The 13,453-nt window shown below is 40.9% G+C and overlaps 1 protein-coding gene across 2 annotated transcripts in view; it reads right to left on the bottom strand.

Annotated features, from left to right (window-relative positions):
- The window catches only part of LOC124376103 (pro-neuregulin-3, membrane-bound isoform), a 344,151-nt gene extending 330,995 nt beyond the window's left edge, over positions 1–13,156 (bottom strand). Inside the window, exon 1 of one of the 2 annotated variants that reach the window (XM_046835022.1) lies at positions 11,462–13,156. In XM_046835022.1, coding sequence (XP_046690978.1) covers positions 11,462–12,095 — 634 coding nt within the window. In that variant the 5' untranslated portion in view covers positions 12,096–13,156. The remainder of the gene's footprint in view (positions 1–11,461) is intronic. The other variant, XM_046835031.1, reaches the window with a different exon arrangement.
- Positions 13,157–13,453: the final 297 nt, after the last annotated feature.

The raw sequence follows: 13,453 nt of genomic DNA on the forward strand, positions 1-13,453 counted from the left end.
GGGGAAAAATGACTTACAGATTACAAATAATTGTTTGCAGCTTCTATAGTATTCCTTTTTTTTGCATAGTGAATAAATTAGTGTAAAATTATATTAAAAAAATAAATACATTTTATAATAGTTTTACTTGTTCTTAAAGAAAAAAATCTTTAATGTTGCCAATTCTACATTAAAAGCTTGTACAGACAAGCCAAAGAGACGCATTATTCCTACTTCCTGTTGCTCGGTTGACTGAGGGAAGAAGAGCCCGAATGCTAATCCAATCTAAATGACAGTGTTTGATATATAATTAAAGCCACAGGCCTGAGGAAAGCGCAGAATCCAGCACTGTAATTTTAGATTAAGACACTGAATTACGGGTGAACGAGTGAGTCGGAGTATTGTGACGGAGTAAGTGTAATTTGCTAGATCGCTCCAACAGGTGCAAGAAAACTGCGGACGTTTAGATAAATAACACTTTTTTTAAAATCTGTGAGCTCTTCTTTTTCTACTGAGAGAGTTTTCACAGAACTGAATTCCCAAACCATGGAATTATCCATCCACATCTACTTTACAACTTAATTCAATTAGCAGCACTGAAGCAAACATCACCAGAATTTCTGAACTCAAATATTTTTCATTCCAAAAATATTCAATGTGTTTTCAGGTTTTTTTTTCTTATCACAAACTCAAAATAGATTGAAGGCCCAGCAGGTTCACTCTGAACCCAGATGGCTGTATCTGAAAAAGTGACAGCTCACATGCTGACGGGCTCTCAATCCCACCTCTCAGCAGGAACACCCCACACACAGCCTTCAAACTCATCACATATAGACAGCATACAGCCTGTAAAAGCAGGCTAGCTAAACCATTCATCAGCCTCACTCAGAGGTCAGCTTCTGTGTGTTTGTGTGTGCACATGTGTAGATGTGTCCTCTCGTTTTTTTTTTAAATCTGCCGTTTGAGCTGTGAGGTCGCCGACCGGTCCGCTGTCACAGTGTGATGCCACGTTCTCGACTTGCCATCCCCTCGTGGCAGATCTGCTGTGCCGATACGAAGACGGAGGAAGAGAAAGAAACTTATAGATTTGTTACAAAATAAAGCGTGTTTGTAATCATGAACTTGATGGCTCTCTATTATAGGTAAGTGCTGTTGAATGTTTGATTCTGATTGGCTGTAATATTCTCGAATGCCTCAATCAATGAATGGCTTCGACAGACATATCGTTTATTCATCAAATCCTGTTGTTTAACAAAAAAGACTGCTGCATTTCGATTGTGCATGTCGACTTTCCAAACCCGAAAATCACTGTGATGATGTGTTGATGATCTTGACTGACCTACACAACAGCCAGTAGCATCAGAGATCAGAAGCTTTGGGGTATAGCTATATATGGAGAATTGGGAGGAGTATAATTAGCAGTGCGGGCCGTATCATTATGATGCCACAGCTATAAAAACCATCAATATTATACAGAAACATGGACAGATATTTAATACAGTGAGAATGAATGGCATTTCTAAAGCAAGAAACCCAATGAACACAATACAACAAGTCTTCTTTTACTGTAGCCACAGCTGCACCTCCCACATACTTCATCGCTAGCAGAAGCATCGATATTAACCTCATAAAATGACCCCAGGTTTTCTGTGCATGTGCATTACTTTCCTTATAACTTCCAGCTGTTCTTGAAAAGTCCCCTTTGAAAATGTCCCTATAAGTTAATCTGGGACCAAATCAATTTATTCTTCTCGGGCAGCCATTGTGGTAAAACAATGATAAAACAGCAATTAATGTAAATTTTCACAAATTTATCTGAGCTTGTGCGGTTCACTACACTTACGGTGTGAATAGGAGGTATAGGGGGTGAAAATGGCGATGTAATTGTACGCCTGCTAGATAGCCCCGGTGACCCCAAAATCTGATTGGTTAAAGCCAAATCTTCAAACAACATTTTATACTGCAGATGCCTGCACTGTTAATTCTGAAGGCAGATTGCTTTGACCTTGGCAACATGTGATATGACGGCTGAAATCTGATTGGATAAAAATGAATACAAAAAGACACTCAGTTGTTCTGCTCCTAGAAGCAGTGCAACTGAGAGAAAAGCTTTGAAATGAAGAGAAAAGACTGTTGGGAATAATTTAATACATACTCATGGACAGAAAAAAAAAATTATTAAACTGCAAGTCAGTGATTTTAAAAGTGTTTAGACCAGCAGAGAAGACCTTGCTGGCCCTTATGGCCTCCCACTGATAATCAGTCTCCATGTTAATAATAGAGAAGCAATGATATTGTGGTGTTCTTGCTCAGTCTGAGGATGTGATGTTGAGTTATAAACCACCTTCGAATGTAACTCACAATGAATTAGAACCAAAAGACAAGTGAAAAAGTGTAGAAACAGCCAGAAATATAATGTTTATTCTAATGCTACCACTGTAGAGCAAGAGTTATCTCTTAAAGTGTGGAATGTTACTTCTAGGCAGCCTTTTTTGGTTTGAGAAGTTTTTATTCGATATGAATCATTCCTTTGGATTTTTTTGGTTATTGTTATTAAATTGAGATCGCCAAAATTTGGTTTTCCCTGGTATAGTTTTCTATTTTTTCATCCATAATTCTAATAAAACAATCTATAAAATAATTATTATTATTTATCTCCAGGGCCCTTTAAAGCTTATATTGAGGATGTCGACAGGCACGGTTCATTTACTTCCACGTGAGTCAATAGCCTTCCCATTTTTAAAGACTGGATGAGCGAGTCGTTTTCAAAACAAGATCCAATTTCAAAACCTGTCAAATTCGAGTGTTCCGAGAAGTGGATGGTGTTCAAAAGGCGACTCTTGTGCTGCTAAACAGCTATGCAAAAGCCAGTAAAAAACACTCAAGCGAGAAATGGGGAAACAAACACTCCTGCTTATGTCCTCAACCAAAAAAAACAAAAAACAAAAAAAAAAACAACGAGTGGCCAAGTTTCGAACCTGCTGTATTACCGCTGATCGTGAAACGGTCTGTTGGTTTAACGGTCACGAATATGAGAGTGACCATATGTCTTTTTAAAGCCAAATAAATTGAAAGGAATCGAAGAAAGTCTTGTTAAAATAAATGACATTATATAGCCTATGGCTTGGGTTTGCTTCTCAGAGAAGGATGAGAGGATGAAGGAAAAGAGGAGGCGGTGCAGCACCTTCACCTGACGAGCGCTCAGAAAAATGCTACTCATCTCTAATCAAGGCTTGTTTATTAAATCTGATTCGCTGAGTGGCAGACGTCCAGAATCGCTCTCTCAGCCTCAGAGCTGCCCACCTTCATCCTTCCGATATATCCTTCTGACTTTTCCTCGTTGTAGGAACTTGAAACAAAACCTTGGCTGAATCCTTGTAAAATTTTATGTAAGAATGTGTATAGCTTCGGATAACCATCCGTGAATCCAGGAAGCAAACTCTTCAAGCGTGCTCAATCTGACTTCATAGCAGTAAGTGCTTGCTGTGGAAGAGGTTTTTCCTTGCTGTGGAAGAGTTCTACCCTGGTGTGGGGAGATTTGGCTGGTCATGAGGGTGTTTTTGCTTGCTGTGGAGAATTTTGCCTATTCTGCCTATTTTTTTTTTACGTGGCAGTTTTTGTTTGTTATGGGGAAATTTTTGCTTTGCTATTAAGGAGGTTTGTTTGTTTTGAAAGTGTTTTCCCCTGCTGTTTGCTTTTTCTGGGAGCTTTTTTTTTGCTTGCTTTGGGGGAGTTTTTACGTGCTGTGGAGGTGGTTTTGTTTGTGGGGAAGTTTGCCTGCTGTGATGAAGGTTTTGCTTCCTATTGAGGGTTTGTTTATTCTGGGGGTGTTTTGCTTGCTGTGGGGAAGGTTTTGCTTGGTGTAAGGGTGGTTTGCTTACTGTAGAGAAGTTTTTGCTTGCAACAGGAAGGGTTTGATTCTTTTTTTTGGGGGGGGAGGGGGTTGCATATTCTAGGGTTGTTTTTGCTTGCCACAGGTTATTTTGGGGGTTGTTATCTTATTGCAGGAGGTTTTGTTTGCTTTGAGCGTTACTTTCAGCGATACTTTCAGCCCTCATTCCAAAGAGAAGAAACATTTTACAGTTTACAGATTTGGTCAATAGATCTAATCTAGGAGGAGTGTCATAACCTGAATCTATGGTAAGGGCTACAAAGAAATGAACCGCTGTTGCTATTCCAGACAAAACTAGAAAATAATCTGAAATTGATGTTAAAAATAATTTCTCTAGCATTTCCACCAGCCATCTTTGGCCTGAATTCCTGTTACCCTTGTAGGTTGAGTGGAGTCTCAGTCACTTAGCTCTGTTTGGCTGAGTTCCAGTGGAGGTTTACAACCATTTTTTCTTTGTTTCTTTTTTTACTTCATTGTGTACAGTAAGCGAGCTGCTTTTCCAGTTGTTATATCATACTACACTTTTAGCCTCAGTGGATCATCCGTCTCCATACTACTCTGTCCTCTACATCTGCCTCTTTCTAACCAACTACCTGCATGTCTTCTCTCACCACATCCATAAACCTCCTTGTTGGCCTTCCTCTTTTCCTCCTTCCTGGTGGCTCCATCCTCAGCATTCTCCTACCGATTTCCCCATGTCCCTCATCTGCACATGTCCAAACCATCTCAATCGTGCCTCCCTCACCTTGGCTCTGAAACATCCTACATGTGCTGTCCCTCTAATAAACTCATTTTTAATTCTGTCCATTGTCGTCACTCCCAATGAAAATCTCAACATCTTCAGCTCCTGTCTTTTACTCAATGCCACTTTCTCTAAACCGTACATCACCACAGGTCTTACCACAGTCCTATAAACTGTTCCTATCACTCTCACAGATACCCTTCTATCACAAATCACTTTTGCTATCACTCTTCTCCACCCACTCCACCCTGTCTGCACTCTTTTTTTCACTTCTTTAACACAATCTCAATTACTTTGCACTGTTGACCCCAGGTACCGGAAACTTCTCCACCTCTTCTCCCTGCAACCGCACCACTCCACTGCACTCTCTCTCATTCACACACACGTACTCTGTCTTACTCCTACTGACTTTCATTCCCCTTCTCTCCAACGTGTACCTCCACCTCTCCAGGCTCTTCTCACCACAAATCACAATATCATTCACAAACATCATAGTCCATGGAGACTCCTGTCTGACCTGGTCCGTCAACTGGTCCATCACCACTGCAAACAGAGAAGGGCTCAGAGCCGATCCTTGATGCAGTCCAACCTCCACCTTCAACCAGTCTGTCATTCCTACTGCACCATAATACACTCAGCAATATGGAAATAAAATAGGCCTGGGTGTCTTGTATTACTAGTACTAATGCATGGATTTCCAAATCCATAAGAATTGACTGGGGACCTCCAGGATTACACGAAGGTTGGCATCTCGCACCTCAGCTTTATTTTGAACAGAAAGTAAAATGAAGGTCGGGTAAACGCGATATCAAGCGAGCGGCTGTGCATTTCTGAAGCCAACGAAATATCTATTACAAAATGGGGTCTATAATGATCTTCGATATGATTGATTTCAATGCCTGATCGCTGTAACCGTAACAAACCTGCTCTAATGAAGACAAAGCTTCATCCACTCCTGGTCGCCTTGGGCATGACAAATAAATTGCTCGTTGTTTTATTTTAAACAGCACATGCATCTTCTGTCCTTGCGTCTGTTTAACGGGGCCTGCCGTTAATTCGGGGCTCCCGAGAAACACATTTGTTACTTCACAAGCGCAAACAGGAGTGTTTCATTTATCAAAATTGCTGTTCAGATGCTGGAGTCGGATTTAACTGAACATGGAAAGGAGACTTCTAAAGTTTCTAGAGTATGTCTGAACCAGCGTTTCTGACATTACAGCACCTTTTACTGACCGCCAGGACTCATTAATTTATTAAAAGTCAACTGTACACGACAATAACAAGCTTTCATTATCACAGCTATTCTTTGAAAGAAGGACATTAGAAAGTAATTTGGTACAGTAGCAAGGAGGCTAAAATGAGGTTGGAAAAAAGAAAAAAAAAAAAGGAAAACCCACTCTAATCTTGCAGTATGAAAATTTCAATAAAAAAGGCAGCAGTTTTGAAGGTCCCCCGAGCTCCTCCTGAGCACTTTAGCACACTTTCACATACAAATCTTCATTAATTAAAACCGAATTCTTTATCAAAGTGCCTCTGACCAGAGGAAACGGCGCTAGCGTTAAGCCACTTTGTAACCTTTCATCGTTCCAACTTTGGGGAGCGCTGGGAAAACTCGCCGGGATTCCAGAGGAGAAGCGCGTTTTCGAGTGGCTGAGACGAGTCCTTGCTCAACAAGCATGAAAGCACCTTCTTTCATCTTGTATCCTTTCCTCAGCACTGCGTCGAAAGGAATCAGACATTTTTCTCCATGCCCTCATCCCTCCCTCCCTCCAAGATAATTCGTCAGCTCCTGCCTTTGTCAATTATTCAAGTCATGCTCTACATATTGAATATGTTTCTCTTTCTCGTCATTAATATTTAAGGGTTTCTTCCCTCGCCGGGACATCTCATAAGGATAAATCAAGGTGACATTACAGTTTATAGGAGATGATCTTGTCAGGAAAAAGTGCTTTAATAGAGCTAGAGTTTGGTTCTTTTTTCTTTGCAAGAGACCCTAAAACAAACATGGGGGGAAAAAAAACAAAAGGCAGTTTAAATACAAATTCTAGGTCATGAAAAGATGAGCAGAGAATAAATAACTAATCATGGGATGGTGGGGAGAACTCTAAAGAGGCTATGGTTAATGGATAATGGTGAGGAGCTGACATTGAGGAATCCATAGAAAGAGGAGCCAATCATTCTCATCAAGCTTAGGTTATGAAACAAGAGAAAAATCGAGGGTCATTAAGAAGCCCTCATCTCTGAAAAGGAAGCGAGAGAGAGAAAGAGAGCGAGCGAGAGAGAAGAAAAAGAAGCATCAGCCGGATTCAGTCCAGCTCCACTTGTAAGGGCTGATATGTAACCAAATTCAATTTTATATTGTAATTGATCTTATCGGATAAATGATCTTATCAATGGAGTTCGGATTAAGTTCTTTCGCGAGGACACTGAACGAGTCAGGTCGGGTCACAACTTGGTCTGATTAATGTCTCTGAGCCTCGCCAGATAAGTCCTTAGTGACTTCAAGGTGGCACGGAAGAGGTGAAAAAATTAAACCATTATCTATATCACAGAAAGTCAAGTCCAGCAATAATAAGAAGAACAAAAATGAAGTTCTAGATCCTGAACAAATTCTTATCAGCTCCACCCTCTTTTTTTTGACACATTAATATTTAAAATATATCGCATACTAAATCATACATACATGCATAGGTTACTTCATGTAGTAGTAGCTACAATAAAGACAAATGTTTTTGGAAAACTGACAAGATTTGTATGTGCTTTTTGATCATCTTATTGCAAATTCTCTATTATAATAACCTCACTCTTCCACTAAATTTGGTATGCACATTATCCAACTAGTGCTTGTTAATATTATGAACAGCAGCTATGATAATTCCTCTCCACTGCTTCTCTTTCTCTACCCATCCTGAGGCATCTCTAAGTTGCGCCAGCTCCAGTCGTGTCCCACCTCATGACGATTGTGGACCTTTAAAGAAGTAGGTGCCGACCCCGCAAACATCCCGAACCATCTAGACACGTACCAGTGCCAATTGGATCCCACTTCATGTGGAGTTTGGACATTGGACCTCTTTGAGTGTTTAAAGGCTCTGGCATGGAGAAGCTGGTGCTGGATCTATGATGATCTCAAATGTTGAGCTATTCTGAGAGTTGCTCAGTAGCTCCTAGTTCCATAATCTTAAATGACTGTATAAGACTGTAGAAAGGACATTACTTATAAGCTTACATTCCAGTGCTCATGTTAGTTCTCACTCTCCAGTGCTCTGTATTGTTTAAAGATTTATGATCACACTCTTGATATCACCCAATTGAGGATGGATTCCCCTTTTGATTCTGGTTCCTCTCAAGGTTTCTTCCTCATAACATCTAAGGGAGATTTTTCTTGCCGCAATCGCCATGGTTGCTCATCAGGGATAAATACACATTAACTCAAACTCTGTAAAGCTGCTTTGAGGCAATGTCCGTCGTGAAAAGTGCTATAGAAATAAACTATTAAATAAACTAATAAAATTATTTTGATTACACCCATGTTGAAATCTTGAACCTGACTGGTAAGAAGGTTTCTGTTTTCTGGCACTACCATGATTCATGATTACCACCACTATCATGGTTCATGGGTCAATAAACAGCAGTATGCGTTATTCATAGGTCAAAACACACACACACACACACACACACACACACACACACACACACACACACACACACACACGTGCACACACACTGTCAAAATTCATAAAAAACCCATTTTCCCCATATGCTTTTCTGTTTGTGTTTTTCCCAAGTGGGAAATAACCCTAATATATAACACTAAGTATATTGATCGTTTTCATAGTTATCAATTTAATGAATAACACTGAGCATATTAAAAAAAAAAATTAAATAAAATAAAACAAGGAAAAAGTGTTTGTTTGTTTTTTGGCATGACCTTGAGTCCTGTTTGAAGTGCTTACAAAATAGCAATTTTATCTTCAGCTATCAGCGTGGGCGTTTACCAACGGGAATGCCACCATTAATCAGGAAGAGCAATGTGTAAGCCTAGCCTCTTCTCGAGGATCCCTGTGGAACAAAATGGGCTGGCCGATGTGATGATGTATTTATACCGTGATATCAGCAGTACATTTATAATGGAGACAGATTGTTACTCACAACAGCGACTTGCTGAGTGGGCACATTCTTGTACAGCAATAGTTGTTCATGTACAAACTAAATTATGGTAATTTAGCATAATTATATAATAGAACAAGTTAGGCAAGATCTACGGTCATAAACCTTGTTTATTTATGAGTTGGCAAAAACTGGCCACTAGGGGAAATATTTTTAAAGAATGGTTGGATCTCAAAGTTCACATATGTTACATATATAATGTAACATTTAGGCAAGATTTACGGTCATAAACATTGCTTATTTGGCCGATATAAGTTGGCAAAATCTGGCCAGTAGGAGAAATATTTTTATAAAATGGTTGGACTGCAAAGTTTACAGATGTAGCGTGTAAGATGTAACAATGTAAAATATAATGCAAACATGAAAAAAAACAATCATGTATTGGCGAGGACATGGGGATATACATGTCTTTTTACTTCTTATGTAACAAAATATTACTCCATTTGATATCTTGATCTTTACATTTTGCTATGATATTTTCATAATTTCATAGTATTTAACAATTCTTAATTTTTTCACCTGAAAAAGTCTCAAGTAAGCATGGCGGTATATTACAATCCTTGTTGGACCGCTGGAATTTTTCTCTTCCTACCTCAGGAGTGACGGTAAATTAATCTGGATCAAACACACACAGAGAAAAGTAATCTCGCAGAGTGCCAGTAAATCACACTCAGCCAGAGTGAGACACTCAGATCAAATATTTAAGACTGAACACCAAAAGAGATGCTTTTAGCTGCATCAGGAGAGTGATAACGTCCAAGCCTTTAGGTCTTTGTATCGTTATAATTCAGCGTTCACGTCCCACAGTTTTGCGTTAGCTATATGCAAGAAGAGATGCTAACTAAAAAATGATTGATGTCAAACCACTTTGTAGCACATCCAACAATCTGAATAAATGTGTGTGAGATTTGATGAGTGATGGTGTCTCATAAATACCCTGTGTTCCTGGGAATTGTTATCACTGTCGCTGTAAGGCATCAGCAGCTTTTTTTTTTTTACCCAAAATTTTGTTCTTTAAATGAACAGAACAGGTAGTTGGCAAATCCTTTAAAATGAGGCCATTTGCATGATTGAACAACGACGGATGATGATGGTCCTTGCCAGCTTTACCAGATGCTCTTACATTATAAAATATCAGGCTGTGATTTTTGTGGTTATAAGGGGGAAATGATGTGCTTGAGTGGTTACACGATCGGACGGTTTATGGAAGTCTCTAAAGATTTTGACAGAAACTGCTCAACAGAAAAACGTCAGTGCCGTGCTATAGCTCTGCAATGCTTCTGCATGTTCAGACCAAATTTAAAAGGCTTGTATGATAGTCATTTGGAAATGTAGGACTTTCAAATACCTATTTCAATTGACTCTGTATGTTTGATCAAGTTGAAATGACAGAAAGGGATGTGACAGAAGTAATCAATCATCACAAAACTTAACCAATATGCTCATCTACAATCTCGTTATTGATTTAGGAGAGTTGGCAAGAACTGGACACAGGGAGAAGTACTTGCAAATGCTGCTTGGACCCCAACAGACTGCTGCATGTGGCTAAATTGCATATAAATATGTTATCGGTCTGGCAAACAATGTATATGATTAGTCCCCGAAGAATTTACAATAAACTGTGCAACTGGAACACTTTCAGCTCAGAAAGGCCAAAACACTCAAACGCACTGTAGCACTGCTGTCTGTGCAAGTATATAATCCTTGGTTACGATGTAATGAGTCTAAAACACAGTTCTTAAATCCAAAGTACCACCAGTCAAAATGCATATAACGTATTCATTCAGATCCAGATTATAGCTTACTGCATTAATCACAACTGGTTTCTGATTGCTTCGTTTTAAAACGTCAGACTGCGATGACTTAGCAAGGCAGACATGGGCCTGTTTTAAAGTGTACTGAGCCCGGTACACTCCTGATCTGTTGCTTTTATACCATTAAGTCCAAAGTATATATTTAGTGTTCAGAGTCAAAGAGATTTGAATATTGGAGGTTATAAATAAGTTACTACTTTGATATGTAAATATTCAAATCTAGGCCATCTTTACAGAATGCAACATCAACTATTAAAGCCAAATGAGGCCAAATGTCTACATTTGGATCAGACATTCATTAACTGCAATCCTTGTTCCCAGTTTACACTGAAAAAGGAACTGTGGAAATGTTTGCATTAGTTTTTTCAATTTCTTGAGTAAACCTTTCACTTCCAACCTCTTATTTGTTACACATGTAACTTGGGGCAGAAGATTGAAATGAAAACAATGAAAACTATATTATCTATGAAGTTATGGAGCAGTTGTAGCTCAATGGTAAACGCTCTGGGCTATTAACCTGCAAGAGTCAGAAACCAAACAATGTAAAGCTTTCAAATTTAGGCCCTTGAACCTTACTGGCTTCAGCAAAACTTACCTGGAATGTACTTTGTGACAGGATTTTGAGCTGTGAAATCATTTGGACCACACAGCACAGTAAAATAAAGTGTATATTTCTTGATAGCTAAAAACGTAATTACTGAAAATCATAGTTTGAAAGGAATACATTGGAACGGACATTCCATCATGCAGCCAAATAAAAATTAGGTTTTAAAGATAAAGAATCGCTCAACCAAATTTAACACAGACAAAACAAACCTGACTACACCAAAAATAAAGCAGGAAAATTTCGGCAATCACAGGACTCACGTGTCTTGCGGCTGATGTGGGTCTGAGCTGGATTGTTGACTGGCCTCTCTGTGGTTGAATGCTCACGGGTTGAGTCATTAAGTACGGTTGGTTTGGATGAAGATGGGCTGGAGGTGGATGTCTGTACCGGGGAGGCAGTGCCAAAGGCTGTAGTGGTTGTGGTCTTCTGGGTCACTTGGCTTCCAGAAGAACCTCCGTCCCTTGGATTGAGATTTGGAGGTGCTGTTGTTCGAGTTTTGCCCCTCACTGCTGTGGTGATAGTGGAGATGGTCGAGGATACAGTGGTGGTAGTTGTGGAGGAAGTGGTGCTGTCTGGGCCCTTGGGCAGAGCACTTGGCTTGGCTAGGGAAAAGGGATCCTGGCCAATACCCTTAGCACCCACAAGGTCTGTTGGTACATAGTCCTGCACAGATCCCACAACAATCCATTTGAGCAGCATGAGGCTAAGGCCGAGACCCACAAAGCCAATCAGGAGGGGAACTACACACAGCCAAGTCTGCTGTCTTGGCCAAAAGGCGCACCTTAAAGCTCCAGCACGCTCTCCACCTTGACGTCCCCCAGAAGCCCCACCAACTTCTGGCTCCTCCAGGATCACCACCCCTGAGGTGGTTACAGCTCCAGAAGTCTCACTCATCCTGCCCTGGGTTTAGGGAGGGTTAACCCCAGGGTCTGGCACTCAGCAGACACAAGAGGATCAGACAAGGGTGGCTCATAGCGTTGAACATCAGGGTAAAAAAAAAAAAAAAAAGAAGAAATCCGAGCAGAACACACACTCAAATGCAAATACTCACCGACATCATACAACCATCACTCCTTAAAGCACAGACACTCAATGCTGCTAATGCAATCACGCACACTCAAGCTCACACACACAGACACCCATTAGCATTCCAGAGGTCAAAAAAAAAAAACAGGGCTCGCAGAATCCAATGTGGGATGATCCTTTTAGTCCTGTTCCAGAAGCAGGTGAAAAGTAGACAGGCGTAAATAGGATTCAGATTCCAAGGACAAACCGACTAGGCATAGGAAAAAAGGGGAGACACTGAATGGTGGGGTGGAGCGAAAAGGGAGGAATGCAGAGAGAGCAGATGCGACTGTGAGGAGGCGCTCGGCAGAGCCCGGTGCAGCAGCACACTCTTGCGTTACCACTCCTCAAATCAAGTCTCTCAGCTCAGGCACCCAATCTGACCTGTCAAATGCCAATCCCTCAATTTTATGTTTTCTTAGATGTTCCTCAGAGGGACGGCCAGCTTCCAGAGGGGTTTACCGCTTTTCTGTTGTTTCTCCTAGCTTGGCCACAGTCTTGTTCCGTGACTCCTTTTAGACTCTCGTTAGCACTCACTGGCTTCGCATATCCCATAGATTCAGTCCCTCTAGCAAACAGCCATGATTCCCAGCATCCCCTCCTAGGGCTGAACCTCCCGCAGATACCATCTGCATGTAAGTAGAAAACAACCGAAATCTGTTCCACACGCTGGAGACAAAAAACAACAAATTCAGCAGCTAGAGAACAAGCAGGAGACTGCAAAGCCAGTAAAGGTCAGCATTTAGTGTGCGATCAAATCCACAGGGAGGATAAATCCGTTTCTCCTGCTTGAGCAGCATCCGAGCCGTGTCCCGCCGCTGTTCATGCAGCACGGACTGAACGAGCGCACGCTCGGTCCTCCGCTACATTCCGCCACTGAGAAAAAGAGGGAGAGACAGAGGTAGGGAGGGAGGGATGGAGGGAGGGAGAACGCAGCATGAGGGAGCGAAAGAAGCAGGAAGGGGGAAGGGAGGGTGCTAGAAACAGACGGTAAAGCGAGAAATGAGAACGACAGAGACAGAGAGGGAGGGGAGGAAAAAAATTAAACCTGAGCTCAGGTATTCCTCACGTTCTTTTTACCCAACACTGGCATCCAGGTCCAAATGCAAGGCTTTGTAATTATTTGTTTGTTTGTCTCTTTCTGTCCCAGGACTGAGATGGTGTCATCGCAAATGGATGCAGCTCTC

Source organism: Silurus meridionalis, chromosome 2 (assembly GCF_014805685.1).
Source record: "Silurus meridionalis isolate SWU-2019-XX chromosome 2, ASM1480568v1, whole genome shotgun sequence".
Lineage (NCBI taxonomy): Eukaryota > Metazoa > Chordata > Actinopteri > Siluriformes > Siluridae > Silurus > Silurus meridionalis.